At 44.7% G+C, this 20,237-nt stretch overlaps 1 protein-coding gene and 1 long non-coding RNA gene across 9 annotated transcripts in view; one reads left to right on the top strand and one right to left on the bottom strand.

Moving 5' to 3' along the window:
• LOC132383004 (uncharacterized) lies at nt 1-17,437 on the bottom strand. Of its 2 annotated transcripts, none has more exons than XR_009508519.1 (3): nt 14,680-17,437; nt 8,791-8,941; nt 1-6,535 (listed from the first exon to the last, which is right to left on the bottom strand). It is a non-coding gene; the product is annotated as an uncharacterized LOC132383004 (long non-coding RNA). The 2 variants fall into 2 exon arrangements; XR_009508520.1 differs by lacking the exon at nt 14,680-17,437 and adding an exon at nt 12,284-12,417.
• LOC132383002 (uncharacterized) overlaps nt 1-20,237 on the top strand; it is a 93,667-nt gene that overhangs the window by 33,720 nt on the left and 39,710 nt on the right. For 3 of the 7 annotated variants that reach the window (XM_059953667.1, XM_059953666.1, XM_059953668.1), the window contains exons 7-9: nt 6,961-7,113; nt 8,031-8,172; nt 11,430-11,525. In XM_059953667.1, coding sequence (XP_059809650.1) covers nt 6,961-7,113; nt 8,031-8,172; nt 11,430-11,525 — 391 coding nt within the window. The remainder of the gene's footprint in view (nt 1-6,960; nt 7,114-8,030; nt 8,173-11,429; nt 11,526-20,237) is intronic. The other 4 variants (XM_059953673.1, XM_059953671.1, XM_059953669.1 and 1 more) reach the window with 3 other exon arrangements.

Here is a 20,237-nt window from a genome sequence, read left to right as displayed (position 1 = left end):
ATCAATAATGCCAAGTCTTAGCCATTCTTTAGTTTTTGTTTCCTTTTGAACTTCCTTTTGAGATCAGTGAGATCTCACCTGGTGGTGAGTGCCTGCATCCCAGGCGAAGATTTCTAGGTAGGTTACTGGCGAGGAGCAAAGGAAATTCCCAGCTGCCACTCGCAATAAATTCACTGCTGATCTGTGAGAGTGGCGACTCTGCCGGCCAGAGCTAATTTTAAATTTTGAAAAACATTCAAAATTTGCATGCAAACGGACAAGCCAATTAATAATCCAAATCAGAAATAAAATACTGCAGACACAAGAGGTTCTTCGTATGCTGGAAGTCTAGAGCAGTACACGCAATGTGCTGGAGGAGTTCAGCAAGTCGGGCAGCACCTATAGATGGGAATAAACAGTTGATGTTTCTCTCCTTAGTGTTTCCATGATTTTATATCAAACTAACAACCTGCAGCAGGAGTTCCCAGCCTGACCCCTCAATTAATGGTGGGGGTCCATGGCATTATAAAAAAGTGTTGGACCCCCTGATCTACAGGCCAAAGTTCTGAAATATGTCTGTGTTCTGATGAATTGTTCTCAGAAACACATTTCCAGCGTTCACTTTTTCTCTCATTTCCTTTCTAGTACTTAGATTTAATTTGTTGTCTTCGATTTGCTGCTCCTTTGACCCTCCTTCAGTCACTCACCAGCTCTCACCTCCCTCTTTCCTTTGCTTTGTCTCATTCACTCTCTTTTGGTCTCCTTCCAAACTCTGACCTTCACTTGTTCTCTGGAATGTAACTTATTTTATTTCTAAAATTTTCCCGTGCTGCTGAAAGTTCATTAATTCAAAATGTTAATACTGTTTTTCAAAAGTCATTATCTTTTTTAAAAGATATATAAACGCTAAACTCTGTTTATAGATTCTTTGTCCACTTCCCCCTCTCAGTCTCCCTCACACTCGCACTCTCCTTCACTGTCTGTGTCAGAATTTTCTTTTGAAAAGATGAGGGTTGGCTTTATTTGTCACATGTACATTGAAACATCCAACGAATGTTTTGTTTGCATCAAACCAGCGAGGATCATACTGGGTATATTGCAAATGTTGCCATCCAGTGCCAATACAACATGTTAGACCATAAGACAAAGGAGCAGAAGTTGGCCATTCAGCCCATCGAGTCTGCTCCACCATTTCATCATGAGCTGATCCAATCTCCCCTTTAGTCCCATTCCCCCGCCTTCTCACCATAACCTTTGATGCCCCGACTACTCAGATACCTATCAATCTCTTAAATACACCCAGTGACGTGGCCTCAACAGCCACCCGTGGCAACAAATTCCATAGATTCACCACCCTCTGGCTAAAAAATATTTTTCGCATCTCTGTTCTGAATGGGCGCTCTGCAATCCTTAAGTCATGTCCTCTCGTACTAGACTGAAGTCAGAAGTCCTGATGAAGGGTCTCGGCCCGAAACATCGACTGTACTTCTCTTTATTATGCTGCCTGGCCTGCTGTGCTTCATCAGCATTTTGTGTGTGTTGTTGTTTGAATTTCCAGCATCTGCAGATTTCCTCGTGTTTGCCACATCCACTCTGTCCATGCCTTTTAACATTCAAAATGTTTCTATGAGGTCCCCCCTCATTCTTCTAAACTCCAAGGAGTACAGTCCAAGAGCGGTCAAACGTTCCTCATATGTTAACCCTCTCATTCCCAGAATCATTCTAGTGAATCTTCTCTGAACCCTCTCCAACGTCAGCACATCCTTTCTTAAAAAAGGAGCCCAAAACTGCACACAGTATTCCAAGTGAGGTCTTACCATTGCCTTATAGAGCCTCAACATCACATCCCTGCTCCTATACTCTATTCCTCTAGAAATGAATGCCAACATTGCATTCACCTTCTTCACCACCGACTCAACCTGGAGGTTAACCTTAAGGGTATCCTGCACGAGAACTCCCAAGTCCTGTTGCATCTCAGAACTTTGAATTCTCTCCCCATTTAAATAATAGTCTGCCTGTTTATTTCTTCTACCAAAGTGCATGACCGTACACTTTCTGACATAGTAATTCATTTGTCACTTCTTTGTCCATTCCCCCAATCTATCCAAGTCTCTCTGCAGACTCTCTTGTTTCCTCAGCACTACCGGCCCCTCCACGTGTTCACAGCTTACCAACCCTAACTGGACATCTTTGGAATGTGGGAGGAAAGCAGAGCACCCGGAGGAAATAAGAATGTACAGGCTCCTTACAGACAGCTGTGGGAATTGAACGGAAATCGCTGCAACTGTATTAGTGTTGCGCATACCGCTAAGCCACTATGCCGCCCCTGTACGAAGCGTGTACAGATAGGGCGGCAAGGTAGCGTGGTGGTCAGCACAACACTCTGCAGTACCTGCCGCTGCCTGTAAGGAGTTTTGTATGTCCTCCCCGTGACTACGTGAGTTCCTTCCTCGTGCTTCGGTTTCCTCTTTGATCCCATGCATAGGAGCTTCCATAGCGAGCAGTGATACAAGCACCATGCATCTATAGAGATTTTGTAGACTATTTAGTGACTTATCAAATTTCCCCAAAATCTTAAAGATGTATAGCCACTGCCATGCCTCCTTAGTGATGGATGTTGCATGTTCTTGATGTTGCATCCTTTGTAGATGTCTTTGATGGTGGGGAGACTTGTGCCTGTGATGGAAGCTGGCAGAGTCTACAAGCCCTGTGCTTCCACTTTCGATCCTGTGAATAGTAACCTCTACAGCAGGCAGCGTCGGAACCAAAAGAATGCTCTCACCGTACATCCGTAGAGATGGTGTAGAGTCTTTAGTGATGTACCAAGTCTCCTCAAAATCCAAATGAAGTATAGCCTTTGGCATGCCTTATTCGTGATTGCGTCAATGTGTTAGGCCCAGGCTAGATCCTCTGAGATGTTGACACCCAGCAACTTGAAGCTGTCTGGTCTATTTAAGACCATGAGATATAGGAACAGAATTGGGCCATTTGGCTCATAGAGGCTGCTGCAACAATTCATCATGGCTGATCCAATTTTCCTCAGCCTCAATCTTCTGCCTTCTGCCCATTCTGGTGAATCAAGATGCTCTGCCTTATATATACCCAATAATCTGCCTTCACAGCAACCTGTGGCAATGAATTCCACAGATACACCACTGTCTGGCTACAAAATCCTACAAAACATAGTGGTGCCTACGAAACACAGCTGCCTGCAGTGACGACGTTTCGGGCCGAAATGTCGTCACTACCTCCTCCCATAGATGCTGTCTGGCCTGTTGAGTTCTGCCAGCATTATGTGTTTTTATTTATTTCCAGCATTTGCAGATTCACTCGTGTTTACCCTATCGATTTCTCTCAGTCCTCTGAACTTCTATCAGCCTCCTTCGCTCCAGACAGAACAAGCTCAGCATCTCCAACCTCTCCCCCTAACTAAATTCCCCGAATCCGGGAAACTTCCTGGAGAACCTCCTCTGCACTCTTTCCCACACGACTGCATCCTTCCTGTCAGTGGATAAACACTTCTACCAGTGCTTTCCGAGGAAGCCGATACAACTAACCTCTGGGCAAAGCTGGAGATGATGGATAATGTAAAACTAGACGAGGAAGAATTATTAGAAGAGTTTGCTTTGGGTAAATAATCTGGCCGGAGTGGGTTGTGTCTTGGGTGGCTGAGGAAAGGTAGAGACTTCTAAAGAGCTTGGCCATCCTCCCATTGTAGAGTGGAGATCCCAGAGGACCAGGCAGTTGCCAAAAGGTTCAAAAAGGGTACAAGGATATGTTGGATATTAAAGTCTGCTTAATTCACGATAGGGAAGCATTTTGAAACAATCAGGGTTTTTTAAAAAGAAAGTGCCTGGAGAAGCTGGAGAGGATTGACTAGACGGGATCAGGTTTATGCCGTGTTCTAGTTGTGGTTGCTCTTTCTTGTTACTGCTTCTGAGCGACTGTATTTTAAATCCGGTCGGCCTGCAGATAATGAACACTGAGCTGAACTGTACCGAAATAAGCCTTCTGAGATTGTGTTTTGAAATTCCGTGTTTCCACTATTTTTTTTTTGGTTGCTGTTTGCGTAGGGGGGAGGAGGAGGACTTGATGCTTTTCTTTAGGCAGGTTGGTTCCACGGTTCGTTGTTTCGTGACTGTGGGGAAGACGAGTTTTGGGGGTTATATACTTTGATAATAAGTGTACTCTGAATCTTTGAACAAAGCAGTTCACGCTTGGAAGGAACAAAATGTAGCCAAACGGGGGTGTGGAATAGTAAGTAAGAAGTAATCTTCAAGTCCTTTAGGGGATCAGTCAGTGAGCATCTCCAACAAGAGAGAATCTTAACTACTTTTGACATCTAACTGTTATCATCGGCAAGACATTTACAATCCACAGAAACGCAGTATTGTAGTGGTTAGCACAACGCTTTACAGTACCAGTGACCTGAATTCAATTCCTGCTGCTGCCTGCAATGAGTTTGTACGTTCTCCTCGTCACCACGTGAGTTTCCTCCGAGTGCTCTGGTTTCCTCCCACAGACCGAAGACTTCAGGCCTGCTCCAGCACTCAGTGACTGATCCAAATTAGGGCTCAGCTCCACTTTCCGGCCTGTTCCTCAGAGCTTTCAGCTGTCCGTCCTTTGTCTTCTTTACAAGACGCTGCTGGTTATTAAGCACATCAAGTACGGCCCGTCTACTTCACTAGCGAGTCGCGGGATAGCAATGGAACTGGACATGTTGCAACCTGCTGCAGCCACCCAGGCAGCGTGCGGTCCAACAAACGGTGGGAATGATCGACTTGGATGTTTTTATTGTGATCACTGTGGAGATTGGTAATGTAGAATACTGAGAGTCCGATGTACAGGGTCATTGGTGTTCACCAACGGAGGGAAAGCCGTGTTCCCTCGGTTGTTATGCAGACAAGGCCCCGATCCCCGGGGTCGCAGGCGAAGGAGACCGCCAGGGCTGGCTGTGTGCTGCTGGATCCCACGCGGTTGGTGCTGCCCTCCAGTGGTCACTCTGTGGAAGACAAGCACATGCACAAAACAAGGAACTTCTGCTGCTTGTTCTTGCAGAAATGTGTTTCCAGGGCAACATGAATGCACCATAAATCTACAGGCCGTGATATTCAGAGACTTGGGCTATTTTAAAGAAATATATTTACTGTATATTTTTCTGCTGTCATAATTGTATGTGCTATGAGTGACTGTTGGTCCTGTGTTTTGCACCTTGGCCACAGAGGAACACCGTTTCATTTGGCAGTATGGTTGAACATGACAATTAAACTTGAACTTCCTTGTAGTCCAAGAAAATGCTCACTGCATCCTGAATCCATTCAATGACCCAGCCTCCACAATCCTCTGCAGTGGAGAATTTGAGGCCCCCCCCCCGATGGAAGAAATTATTCTGCATCTCTGTCTTAAATCGGTGCTATCTTATTCCAAAATAACGCTTCATAATCCTGAAGTCCTCAACAAACAGACACAGCTTGTCAAGTCGTCATCGTCTGGCATTTCTCTCCATAGATGCTGCCGGACCCACCGAGCTTCTCTGGCTGTTTGTCCTTTGAACCACATTCCCAGCATCTGTAGTCTCCTATGTCTCCTTGGTTTCCTTGGTCTTAACTGTTTCAATAAGACCACGTCTTATTCTAATTTCCAAACCAGTTTGGGTCCAGTCTGGTCAATCGTTCTTCATAAGCCGACTCCTGCAACTTGGAAATCCATCGAATGGTCCTTTTTACCCAATGCAAGTACATCCATGGGTACGGAAGCTGAGACTGTATGTCGTCATTAATCCGTCACTGTGTACAAATGTAGGAAGCCTGAAGCCTTTTTTTAATGACAAAGACAATACATTTGTTTGCTTTCCTACTTGCTGTACCGGCACACTAACCAGCACGTAAATGCAATTGCGAAGAAAGTACAACGGCACCTCTATATCCTTAGGAGTTTGCAGAGATTTAGTATGACATCGACAAACTTCTATAGATGTGTAGTGGAGAGTGTATTTATTGATTGGCTGCATCATGGCCTGATATGGAATCACCAATGCCTTTGAATGGAAAATCCTACAAAAAGTAGTGGATTCGGTGCAGTACCTCGCGGGTAACGTCCTCCCAACCATAGAGCACATCTACATGAAATGCTGTTGTAAGAAAGCAGCATCCATCATCAGAGATCCTCCCCACCCAGGCCGTGCTCTTTTCTTGCTGCTGCCATCAGGAAGAAGCTACAGGAGCCTCAGGTCTCTCACCACCAGGTTCAACAACAGTTACTACCCCTCAACCATCAGGGTGGACAACTACACTCACTTGCCCATCCACTGAGATTTTTACCACAACCAGTGATCTCACTTTAAGGACTCTTTATCTCATTATTTATTTCTATTTATTTAATTCTACATTTGCACTGTTTGTTGTCTTCTGCACTCTGGTTGATCTTTCATTGACCATGCAGTGGCAGCCCTGGACGTGCGTGGTGTGGCTGCCTCATTATTGTGTTTGCCCCCTGCCAGAATAAAGAGCCGCCAATGCTGTCCCAAGGAGTAAAGGCTCAGCAGGTCAGACGGCATCTGGAGAGATAGAAGCAGAGTTAATGTTTTGAGTCGAGTGATCTGAAGTATTAACTCTGTTCTGCTTTTTATTGATGTTACCTTAGTGTTTTCCTGTGTTAGCCGGTGAATTAAGGCTGCTCAAAGCTTCAGTCCAGTTCCCAACTAGAGATCCACAGACCCCTTGCTTAATGGTATTGGTCCATGCCATAAAAAAGATTGGGAACCCCTGCTTTAGACTCATCAGAAGTGGATACAAGCTCCTGAACCAGACTGCCGTCCACTTTCTAGGTTAAAGGACAAGTGCTTAACCCACTGCCCCAAGAATTTCATGAATTGGTGAAGTGTGATGGTGAAGTTTCTTTGCCTGGAAAATGTGCATCTGGTTCCGTAAATCATTCTAAATCCACCCCCCACCCCCCCATTCTCATTCTCATCTATGTTAGCAGAAAAGGTGCAGTGGTTTCGAGAGAAACAATTTGGAGTGTGGAGCCCAAGAGCGGACAAGAAGACAATGAAACTTCAGAGGACAAAGAAAAACTATTGCAGTATCTTGGGGAAATGCAGAAACGTTTAGACAATGACCCTGAATTAAAACAGTAAGTTAATGAACATCAGTAGTACAAAGTCTTAGCCATTCTTTAGTTTTTTTTTGTTTCCTTTTGAACTTTCTTCAGTGAGATCTCACCTGGTGGTGTGTGCCTGCATCCCAGGTAAAGATTTCTAGATAGTTAATGGCGAGGAGCAAAGGAAATTCCCACCTGAGATACGAGAGGTTTGACAAGATTTGGCTTGTCACCTAAAATGCTCAAAAACATCTATGGATGTACCGTGAAGAGCATTCTGACAGGCTGCATCACTGTCTGGTATGTGGGGGGTGGGGGGCTACTGCACGGAATCGAAAGAAGCTACAGAAAGTTATAAAATTAGTCAGCTCCCTCTCGGGCACTAGCCTCCATTGTATCCAAGACACCCTCAAGGAGTGATGCCCCAGAAAGGTGGCTTCCATTTAAGGGCCCCATTACCCAGGACATTCTTCTCATTGTTATCGTCAGGGAGGAGGTACAGAAGCCTGAAGGCACACTCTCAGCGATTCAGAAACGGCCTATTCCCCTCTGCCATCCGATTCCTAAATGGAGATTGAACCTATGAACACTACTTCACTTTTTAATATTATTTGCACTATTTATAATTTAACTATTTAATATGAATATATATTTATTTATATTTGCATTTGCGCAGATGGTTGTCTTCTGCACACTGGTTGATCTTGTTATAGTTACTATTCTATGGACTTGCTGAGTATGCCTGCAGGAATTTGGATCTTAGCAATGTATGTGGTGACTTTGAAAATAAATTTACTTAGAACAAGGAACCTCCAACCTGACCGTGCAGTGGTGGCCCTGGACGTGCGTGGTGTGGCTGCCCCATCATTGTGTTTGCCCCGTGCCAGAATAAAGAGCTGCCAATGCCGTCCCGAGGAGTAAAGGCTCATTGTTTCTTTGTTATTCTGCAGATTGTTATGTCCTCTCCTGAAGGTCAGCAGGCCTCTGGAAATTCTGCAGTGTTTGATAAAGAGCATATTCGGCAAAGCTACAGGCAGCAATGTCACCCCATTTGCCCTTTTCTTCTACCTAGCAAGGATGTTTTTGCCAAGGGTGAGTACATATTATCATCAACTCTGCCTTGCGTAGTGTGTGGATGTCATTGACGACTTGGGAGGGTGGTTGGTCAGCATAGAGAGAAACGTAGGTCTAACCTTTGCTGTGAATTGTTTGATGGTACTGTGCAGAGGCGGCTTTGTGCAACTGACCCAATGTTTGGGACGGTACAGGGAAGCTAAAGAGAGCATTGTCGTGTAGTTGGTCTGGCGGTAGACCAGACTCTGGAGCTGCTGTACAAACACCTAATCAAGCTCATTCAATTGTTATTCAGTCGTACACATGTACACGGCTAGACTCCATTTTGCAGCGCATGGAGTGAGATGCACTTTATAGCAGCTCCACTTTTTAAATATATTTTGCATCCCACTGACAGATTTCTGTCAAGTCTGAAGATTTATTACTTCTGTTGAAGGACTTATGATTTAACTACGATGGCCGGAAGTCGATTTGGTATTGAATTTGGTAAGACCTTTCCTGAAACAAAACAAACTGAACAAATAAAGAAATCGGAGGAACCTGTTACTTTAGCAGGAATTTTCTCTTCCAATACAAGATACGAAGTTCGAACTTGGACTGCTTAACACTAAGATTGATAAGCTGACAGATACTAACGGGAAGCTCGAAAAATCCACTTTTAATGTCCAAGAATCCCTGAAGAATCTGGATTTTCAATTTCAGACGCTCAAGCAGACTACTCAGCGAATTGAGAACGCACACGAACAATTCAGGCAAACTATCAACGAACAGGAATTGAAGATGTCATCTATGGAAAAGAAAATTAATGAAATTACCTCAGAGCTATCAAAAACGAAGAAAAATATGATTGATTTAGACAGCAGAGCGCATCAGAGGAACTTGCGTGTATTAGGTTTGCCCGCAAATACTGAAACTGGCGATCTGTTAAAGTTCTTCTCAGATACGCTGTACTCACTTTTCAGTGAGCCTCTCGAAGCGAGCCCTTTACTCGACAGAATTCCAGGATTTCGGCATTACACCCTCAGCCAATCGTACTTTGCTTGCATTATTATACAACCAAAGAAGCCATACTTCAAGAAGCCAGAAGGAAACGGAAGCTAATCTTCAACTCGATTGAAATTCGTGTAGTCGAAGACTTCCCTCCGGAGATTTTTGCCAAAAGAAGGAAATGCCAGGAAGTGATGAGTGAAATGTATAAGAAAAATCTCCATCCATCTTTCCGTTACCCTGCGCGGCTGATAATCTTCCCCTCTGATTCTCAGCCAGAGGATTTACTCCCCTGATGAAGGGTGGAAGTTTATTAAGAATTTCAAAGTTAAGCCGAATGTAACCTGAATTGGTAATTCAGATTTATGAGATGTTTATAGATGTCTTGAGGAAAGTCTGTTTCATGCTTTTTGGATATCTGTATGGGACTTGGCTGATTTAATTCTTCTCTTTATTTGTTGATAATTAGTATATATTCATAGTTGTTTTGAAGGAAACCTGTATTTTATTATAGAGGTATTTTATTTATATATATATATATATATATATATATATATATATAATATATTCACCTTTTTTTTTGTATGACTTGTAAGTTTTTTTTGAAAGAAAGAACCAGTTGTAATCTACTTGGATTTATTCTTTTCTGAATACGTGATTAATATACTTTAGCTGAATTTAAAATGGCTGTCGCCAGTTACGTTTTTATTATTGTTAGACGTAACATTACAGTATTTGAAATTTGTTCATCTCTTTTATTATGGCTAGTTTCGGTGGGATGAATATCTCATTTCTTTTAAAGTATAGCTGCAAAGTTGAGGACAGGGTCAAGGGTCATTATTTTAGCATGCGATCATCCTATTAGTTGCTTTTTTTTGGGCTTTGTGGGGGCTATTAGAGATTTTTTTTCTCGATTGGGCATTTCTATTGACGGACATTCTTTCATATGTCGTCACTTCTGGTCAAATCTGTTCCTTTTGGATTAATGCACTTGCGCAATAGTTTTCTTTATAAAAATTTAAATTAAATCTTAAACATGGATGTTAATAAAATTAATATAATCTCTTCCCACCCTGTCTCTTGCAAAAATGCTATCTCCTTCTCACAATTCCTCCGTCTCTGCCGCATCTGCTTTTCATTCCAGGACAAAGGACATGTCTTCCTTTTTTAAACAAAGGGGCTTCCCTTCTTCCACCATCAACTCTGCTCTCAAACACATCTCTCCCATTTCCCACACATTTGCCCTCACACCATCTGCCCACCACTCCACTCGGAATAGGGTTCCCCTTGTCCTCACCTACCACCTCTGGGTCCAACGTATAATTCTCTGTCACTTCCGCCACCTCCAATGGGATCCCACTACCAAGCACATCTTTCCCCCCCCTGCCCCTGCCCTTTCTGCTTTCCACAGGGATAGTTCCCTACGTGACTCCCTTGTCCATTCATCCACCCCACCCCTGTAAAAGACATGTTGAGGTGAGTTTAACAGGTGTCCTTCATTACTCAGCAAGGAATATGTGTGTAAATAGTTTCAGTATGTTATCCAATAAATTGTGTTCTTTCATAATCAAATGTCCTGTATACATACACCCTTGGAGATCGACGGGGGGGGGAGGGGTGGTGGTGCTACCTCCCTGAAATTTTTTGCAGGGTGGGATGTCTGGGGAGGGGGGTAAGATTACCGGAAAGAAATTGAGGGAGCTTTGAAAAAGGAAGACATCTCAGATGTCTGGGAAACAGATACGGTGGAGGCAAAGGAACTGAGAAAAGGGAATCGCATTTTCACAAGAGACAGGGTGAGAAGATAACAGTGAGAATTGGTCGGTTTATAAAAGATGTCGGTTGACAGTTTGTCTCCTAAGATGGAGACAAAGAGCATCTGTGGAAGTCAATAAACAGATGACGTTTTGGAACCTGAAGAAGGGTCTTGCCTGAAATGTTGACAGTTTATTCATTTCCATGGTTGCTGTCTGACCTGCTGAGTTCCTCCGAGGGAGAGGGAGAGGGAGACTGTCTCTTTGGATTTTCAGCATCTGCACACTTCCTTGTCTTGGTCAGTGTTGGGAAATCTTGTTACAGCTTGATAAAATCTTGATTACTCTGCTTTTGGAGGGTGGAGACATTGAGGAAGGAGAGAGACCCAGTGTTTCACAAGGAGGGCAACACCTGTAGCTTTTGGGTAAACCTCCTTCAGTGTCAACAGGCCATGAATTTAATTCTGGAGGTCGAAACAAAGAGCAACAGTACTGTGCGCAGCAAAACTAATGGGTCTGGTTCTGTTTTTTAAGATTTTGGAAGTGGAGTCATGGACTGCTTTGTTGAAGTGGTTGGACTTGATTATCCCAGACGTGGTGGTTCCGTGGATCACCAGGATGGGTGGCTGGGTGAGTAACTGCACCAGTCGCGTGGCTGGTGGTCAGATGTGAACTTGCTAGGTCAGCAAACACGAGGTGTATTCCAAAACTGTGGATATTACTTAATGGTTTGGTGTCTCAAAGCAGAGATATCCTCCTCCTCTCCTGATAGTGCAACCACTGCAAGGGTGTAGTTCCACGGGTGCTGCCCCTTGCACGGGTACTCAAGATTTCCAGCACCTGCAGAACCCCGTATGTGTGTTTACTAGAGTTGAGATACAACGCAGAATAGGATTTGACCCACGCCGGTCAGCAAACCTGATTTAGCCCTAGCATAATCACGGGACAATTTACAATGACCAATTAGTGAAGTACCCCAGAGCTGTGGCCTCCATCACACCACTCCCACAGAGCAATGACTGAAACTGTGAGCACACACAAGAACTCAAACACTTGCACTAACGGCACTTTGTGCTTTACTGTGACGTTCTGGTGCTGCTGCAACTTATTTTCTGCTACTTATCTATTTAATACTGTTTTTCTATTACTGTCTTGTTTTTATCTACCGCTTTGTTTGATTGCCTGAGAGGAAGCCAAACAGAGTTTCATTTTACCTATGTTAAATGACAATAAAGATCATTCAGTTCAATACTAAACACTGGGAGGAAACGGGAACACTTGGAGAAAACCCATGCATTCAACAGGGAGGAAGTACAGACCCCTTAAAAACGACATTGGAATTGAACTCCAAAATCTGACACCTCGAACTGTAATAGTGTCGCACTAACCGTTACACGATTGCGGTTGTTAAGTAAGCCAAGCTGTGTTTTTGTTCGGACTCTGCAGTCTAAGCCATGTTGTTTTTGTTGGCCTGAGCGTATTTGATGGGGTGGGGTAAAGGGAGCGTTACTGTAGCTGTCCCTGAGAGTAACATGCCACATGCCTTTTACTGTTCACAGGGAGTTGTACTTGCTCTTCTTGGTTCTGTCATAGCTGGTGGTCTGCTGGTGGGATTCACAATTAAACTTATGAAGCAATAGAAACGTCCCAGAGTCATTGACGCCGGACACCCAGATTGACGTCCAAACTGCAGAAAGGAAAGCTTCATGTGCCTGAAAATCACAAAGGATTCTCAATTTAATCGTCTTTTTAAATGGACAACAGATTTTTTAAGACCTTTTCCTATCTGCTGGTCAGAATAAATTATTGTACTAGTGAGGAAGTTGTCAGTAAACGTGATGGGCTGGAGCTGGTTTTCAGGATGGGCGAGGGAGGAGAGGAAAGGCAGGCGCAGAATGAGCAGCGGGAGGAAAGAGAAGGGACGCGGAGGGGGTCGGCATTGGGCCCGGGTTGAGGAGCCGGTGAGGAGCGAGAGTACGAGTGGATCCCGCTCCGACCCTATACCAATCCGATTCTCGGCCTTAACTCCATCTTCCTGCCAATCCCTCGATCTTGATGCGGGGTTTCAATCCAAAGCTTTAAGAATTCCTTTCCTCCCGAAGTTACTTCTCAACCTGTTGATTTCTTCCAGCACATTTAGTTCCTGCTGGCTGCTCAGCCCTTTCTCATGACACTGTCCCATCCTGCCAGGAATCACAACAGAGAACCTTCTGTACACTATTTCCAAGAAACGTGTCCTTCTTTAAATTCAGAGACTAAAAACCATCAGTTCTCCAAGTTCAGTCTTACTACAATGGTAAGGATCTTGTGCTACTTTACTCCGTCCCACCCCACCATCCTGTTCTGGCTTCAGCCACTTTCCAGATGGAGGGTCTCAGCCCAAAATGTTAATTGTATGTTTCCCCTCCTCGCATGCTGCCTGACCCGCTGAGTTCCTGCAGCATTCTCCATACGATTTTCCTGCATCTGTAGAATCCCTTGCACCTTTGAATTGCTGCATCTACATGATAATTTCACTCCTTCTTATGCACGGACATCCAGAACTCTCTAGGCACACATTTTATCAACCCCACACAATTTAAGTGATATTAAGAGACTTATTTAATTTATGTATTGTACATCTTTTTGCAAAATACTTGTATTGGCATCGTAGCTTAGCTTACCAACTATTTGGGTGTGACATAGATGGTCCCTTTCACCTAAGCCACTAAGATAAATTGTAAGCAGCTGAGATCCCATCACTATCAGACCCCACTCATGACAGGTTGCCTGCCTAAGAATGTCCCGCTTATCTTCTGTGAGTGAACTTTGATGTTATCTTCAATATGACCAGGCCTTATCACAGCCCTGCCGAAACGCCGACTGTACTCTTTCCCACAGGCACTGCCAGGGATGCTGAGTTCCTCCAGCATTTTGTGGGTGTTTCTTGTGCCATGCCCTGGTAAAGGTTTCGTTGCTGACGTTGTAGGGTATTCCATGTAGTGGTCTTTCTGTAGAAGCAGGGTTTGGACTATTGTTAGAGAATGCGTAGGAATGTGGGCCAGAGAAGGCTGGGGGAGCGCGTTTTGTTTTGTGCCTGACACCAGTGAGCCTGGGTCTTTGTTCGGTGGGAGATGAAGAGAGATGACGCTGGAGAGAACTGGGTGTAGAATTCAATCCGGTAGGGACTGTGATTCGATGGAGTGAGGTGCGGGAGTCCTACTGAGGATTGGTGAACGTGACTTTTGAAAGAGTTGAGCTCGAACCTGTGCCTATTTACTTGTAAAGTGCCCTTTTTGATTTTTTTTTCTCTAACTCTTTAGTTAATATTTGAAAATATACTTAGTTTAATTATTTGGAGTGTGTGGTCTTTTGATTCCTGGCAACAAGCTGTAACAGGACAGCAAATTGCACAGCATGCACACAGACTGGGGCTTTGGTGGGAGAGACGTCCCCATCTCACAGGTTTGGCGGTTCTGGAGTGTGTATACCCCAGACACGCGAGGCTGGAGAGCAGTGGGTTTCTCGGTGCAGAGTTGGGAGACAGCCAGCAAGAGCTAACGAGCCATTTCCTGAGGCACGCAGGAAGAAAGGGGATTCACTTGGATCTAATATTGTTCGTTCGTTCTGTGCCATCTCGTACAACTTGGGCGATCATTAACTTCCCGTGACCATGATTGTTCTTGGCAAGTTTTTCTGCAGAAGTGGTTTGCCATTGCCTTCTGCGGAGTCCCTTTATAAGGCAGGTGACCCCCGCCATTATCAACAGTCTTCAAAGATTGCCTGGCGTCAGTGGTCGACTTACCAGTACTTGTGATCTGCACCAGCTGCTCATACGACCATCCTCCGCCTGCTCCCGTGGCTTCACATGACCCTGATTGGCGCCCTAATGTGCCTTGTGAAATTAGGTCACAATATAAAGCAGTGACTGATTATAAAGACGTTATTTTCCTTGTTAAAATATATATCAAGACTCCACAGGTACATGGATCTATCAATCTCTAACTAAAACAGTTAATGAGGATTGTAAAAATGATAGAAGTATCTATTTTTATAATCCTTCTGTTTCCCCACAATCTTCAGCAATATTTTTGCTGATTTCCAAAATTCTCCCGATGCTCAGTCCCATCACCATAACATAGCAACACACATAAATGCTGGAGGATGCATCATCTACACGACTTACTTGGTCCATACCCCCCCCCCCCCCCCCACCATGGAGCGTAGACCTTTGATGTCCTCCCGTCTTCAAAGTCCTCTGAAGTTGACGGTATGGCCGGAGTCCATCAACACTTGGGCAACCACTGGGCAGGGAACTGACTTTGCCAGAGCCCTGGCGGCCGGCCTTGCCCGTTTCCACCTCTCACGACAGAGACACGCAGCTTTGAGAGACACGCAGCATCTCTGGAGGGGAGTAAACTGTCTACGTCGTACCATGGCGTCTGTTTCTTTTCGCAATCTTATACCACCCCAAATTGAGACTAGGAATGATTGGATTGTTGGAATCGCAGTGAGAGCTGGCACAGACTCAACAATTGGAATGGGTTCCTTCTATGTCACAAGAAGCTACAGGAAAATAACCATTCTAGTTAATCATTGACAGATCCACTTCCACTTAAGTCATTCTTGTGCTGACTGAGGAATTTTAAGAAATCTGGCCTTCTCTTAATGCTGCTGTAACTTCCCTGTGGGATTCCTTTCCCCCTCAGTGGTATGCTGTTTTCGGGAATAATAAAATCTTTATTTGACTCTCCACAGCCAAGAAATTCCCCTTACAAAAGTAATTGCATCACCTTTGCACGTGTCTGCACTCTGCAACACTGGTTATTAACTGGCTTCCATTTGTTGTTCCTTATCTCCTCTTGAGCAAGCTGTGCTTTCTAAACCAGAATCACTTGCCACAGCCTTCCTAATGTCATCCCTTGTAATCAAGCATTTGGTTTGAATCAAGATATTGCACCTTTCCATTCTGCATATCCTCCTGAGATATTCCCCAGAGCACTCGGTTTCCATTGTGGTCACCTTGTCCCCACACCTCCTCTCTTACCACCATTCAGGGCCCCAAACAGTCCTTCCAGGTGAAGCAACACTTCACTTGTGAGTCTGTTGGGGTCATCTATTGCATCCTGGTGCAGCCTCCTCCGCATCGGCGAGACCCGACGTAGATTGGGGGACCGTTTCGTTGAGTACCTCCGCTCCGTCCATCACAATAGACAGGACCTCCCGGTTGCCACCCACTTCAACTCTGCCTCTCATTCCCATCTAGATATGTCCCTACATGGCCTCCTCTACTGCCATGATGAGGCCAAACCCAGGTTGGAGGAGCAACACCTCATATACCGTCTGGGTAGTCTCCAGACTGATGGTATGAACATCGAATTCTCCAACTTCCAGTAATTCCCTCCCTCTCCCTTCCCCCATCCCACCTTCACTCTGTCTCCTCTTTTCACTGCCTATCACCTCTCATGACTCTGCCTTCTTCTACTACCCATAGTGCTTTCCCCTTACATTCCTTCTTCATCTTTCTGGCCTATCCCCTTCCCCACCCCTTGATCTTTCCTCTGATTGGTTTTCACCTTCTTTTTTAGGGCCCCTGCCCCCCCCTTCAGTCCTGACAAAGGGTCTCGGCCCGAAACGTTGACTGCTCCTTTCAATGGATGCTGCCCGACCTGCTGAGTTCATCCAGCTTTTTTGTACGTCTTGATTTGACCACAGCACCTGCAGTGTACCTTGTGGTCACCTTGCTGCTGTCTCTCTGTACCGGCTGTCAGGGCGTGCTCTTCCATGTCTGCTTGCACAATCAGTTCTCCTATCTTGTAATGAATGTACATAGAACATTGTACAGTACAGGTCCTTCTGCCCAGGATGTTGTGCCTACCTTAAGATCAAATACAACTCTTCCTTTCCATATAACCTATCATCCATGTGCCTATCTAAGAGTTTATTTAATGCACCTACTCTATCTGCCTCTACCACCACCCCTGGCGGCACGTTCGACTCAAATCACCACTCTGTGTATGGAAAAAACTTGCCTGTGACGTTCAGCCAGCCGTTGGCATAGAGGCGTCAGCACCAGACTACCAGGCGAGTGGTCCCGGGTTCAAATATGGCCGGCACCTTGCTCGCTTTCCGCCATGTGCCGGGTTGAGCGTCGAGCTAGCAACTCAGCCTTGTAAAAATAAAAAACAGACAAAAATGATAAGGTTGTCACCCAAAGTGGCACAGGGCACAGAGCGGAAAAGCCTCCGATGTGCTCGCTATATTTTCATCCAATCACCTTAAAGTTATGCCCACGACTTCCACCCTGGGAAAAAGTCCCTGGCTGCCCACTCAATTTATGCCTCTTATTACCTTCATTCCAAATGAAAAGCCCTAGCTTGCTCAACCTACCCTCATAAAAAGTTTTTCTCTTTGACTTTTATCACTTAAACTGTTTTGTGCCACGAAGTGTCAGCTCTAATCCTCCCTGCTTAACATTAACAATACTATACTGCACTGCCCCCTTATTCTCCTGATTTCCCCATTGCCTCAGTCTTTCAATAGACAATAGATGCAGGAGTAGGCCATTCGGCCCTTCAAACCAGCACCGCCATTCACTGTCATCATGGCTGATCATCCACAATCAGTACCCCGTTCCTGCCTTTTCCCCATATCCCTTGACTCCACTATCTTTAAGAGCTCTACCTAACTCTTTCTTGAAAGCATCCAGAGAATTGGCCTCCACTGCCTTCTGAGGCGAGTATTCCATAGATCCACAACTCTGGGTGAAAAAGTTTTTCCTCAACTCCGTTCCCTGGTTGTCCATTCGACCCACACCTCTTATCATCTTATACACCTCTGTCAAGTCACCTCTCATCCCCCTTGGCTCCAGAGAGAAAAAGCCTAGCTCACTCCACCTATAAGACACGCTGTCTAATTTAGTATTTACAGTAACAATGCTAGGCCCAAACCAACTGTCTATTTATTTCTATAGTTGCTGTCTGACCTGCTGAGTTCCACCAGCATTTTGTGCGTGTTGCTTTGGATTTCTGGCATCTGCAGAATCTCTTGTGTTTATGATTTGCTGTTCCACTGGAAAGTCCCTTCGAGGGATGCCCACACTGAAGATGTTTAAATCTTCCCTTCAGGCGTTCAGTGAAACCCTCTCACTGTTCCCCCTCTGTGATCACTGCAGGCCCTCTGACTCAATCAGACCCGCGACCCCTTCCCACCTGCCTGGGTTCACCTATCACCTTCCAGCTATCTCTCTCCCCACCCCCCCACCAACTTTTTTTATTCTGGCATCTTCCCCACTTCCTTCTCAGGGCTTAAGAAAGGGCTCAGCTCAAAACATCAACTGTTTACTCATTTCCATAGATGCTGCCTGGCCTGCTGAGTTCCTCCAGCATTTTGTGTGTGCTGCTTTTAATTTCCAGCATCCCTGCAGACTTTTCATGATTTACTACTTAGAAGTGATGTTATTTTGCATTTGCCTTTTTAAAAGATTAATATTAATAATTTCTGAACAGGTTCTCTAAAATGCCCCACACACAAAACGTTGCAGGAACTCAGTGTCTGTAGAAAAAGTAAACAGTCGACATTTATTTGAATCTGTCTCTGTTAGACTTTTATTAATAGTAAAACTATGAATAAGCAACAAGACTCACTCTTTTCCCTTTAAAAAAAAGCCGATATTATTGTTACTAATTCAAATGATAATCTCTGCTTGAAATTACTGTGGCCTGTAAGAGAATTTTTAAAAAATTATCACCAATTTAGGGACACACTCTTGCAAAGGTTCATCATCACTGCCTTATATCATCTACAGAAAAGAATTCAAATACTTTCAACCGTAAAATTTGGAGTATTGTCTACAGTTCTGGTCACCGAATTATAGGAAAGATATCAACAAAATAGAGAGAGTACAGAGAAGATTTACTAGAATGTTACCTGGGTTTCCGCACCCAAGTTACAGAGAAAGGTTGAACAAGTTAGGTCTTTATTCTTTGGAGCGTAGAAGGTTGAGTGGAGACCTGATAGAGGTATTTAAAATTATGAGGGGGATAGATAGAGTTGACATTGAGAGTAGGGGAGATTCAAACAAGAGGACATGAGTTGAGAGTTAAGGGGCAAAAGTTTAGGGGTAAAACCAGGTGGAACTTCTTTACTCAGAGGGTGGTAGCTGTGTGGAACGAGCTTCCAGTAGAAGTGGTAGAGGCAGGTTCGATATTGTCATTTAAAAAAAAATTGGATAGGTATATGGATAGGAAAGGAATGGAGGGTTATGGGCTGAGTGCAGGTCAGTGGGACTAGGTGAGAGTAAGCGTTCGGCACGGACTAGAAGGGCCGAGATGGCCTGTTTCCGTGCTGTAGTTGCTATATGGTTAAAATGACATGAGACTTTACCAGCAATGTATTATCACCCTCTCATCACCACCTTGCCACATTCCCTTGCTGGCAAGCTCGTATTCCAGCGATTGGGAAGAAGAAGGTCCTTGCTGCAAGGTGGAGGTTGTGATGGGAATCAGCATACGCTTCCCTATAGAACAGAAGGTCCTGGGAGCAGCTGGACAGCTCCTGTAATTGTGGATTTTTAAAAGTCGTACAGCCCTTTCGGCCCATTGACTCTGTGCTGGCCATCAACCACTCATCTGCACTAATCCCACATTAATCCTAGCTATGTGTTTCTTTTCCCACCCGTTCTGATCATCCTCCCCCCAATTCTACCAGTCACACACACACTTACAGCAGACAACGAGCCAGCCAGCCAACATCTTAGGAAGGTGGGAGAAAACCTGGGGGGTGGGATTCCACACGATCACAGACGGGATTGAAGCTTGGTCTCTGGCACTGTGCTGCCCACTGTATGAAAGGAAATTACCTAGTGAAAGCACTCTGCAGTGACTCCTCACTGTCATCTGCTACACGTGCGAAAGCAGTGCCGTCCTCAAAGTGCGTCTCCTTATATTTTGAAGTGAATTCTGAAGATTGCACTTAAGGCCCTTCAAAAAAGATCAACTAAAACTCGAGTTTATCGGGAGGGTCCAGAGGAGATTTGGGAGAACAGGCCTGGGAAGGAAATGCTGAACGCATGAGGAGTGTTTGATGGCTATGCCTGTGCCTGCTGGAGTTGAGGAGAATGAGGGGGGATTCTCATTGAAACCTGCAAGTATTACTTAAGAATAGCGGAGACAATATTGTGATGGGAGAGGGAAATGGGGTTGGGTGGACAAGGGCTGGGAGGGTAAGTAGAATGTGGAGCTTGGATAGACTCTGGTCACAAACCTACTCTCTCGAGATTGACTGCAAGCTGAATGATATAATTGAAATTTCTTGTAATTTAAAAATATGTAATTTTGATGTCTGGCAAATGGTTTTGAAATT

Source organism: Hypanus sabinus, chromosome 29 (assembly GCF_030144855.1).
Source record: "Hypanus sabinus isolate sHypSab1 chromosome 29, sHypSab1.hap1, whole genome shotgun sequence".
Classification (NCBI taxonomy): domain Eukaryota; kingdom Metazoa; phylum Chordata; class Chondrichthyes; order Myliobatiformes; family Dasyatidae; genus Hypanus; species Hypanus sabinus.
Note: the sequence above shows the minus strand (reverse complement) of the source record. Positions and strands in the feature narration are given on the sequence as shown.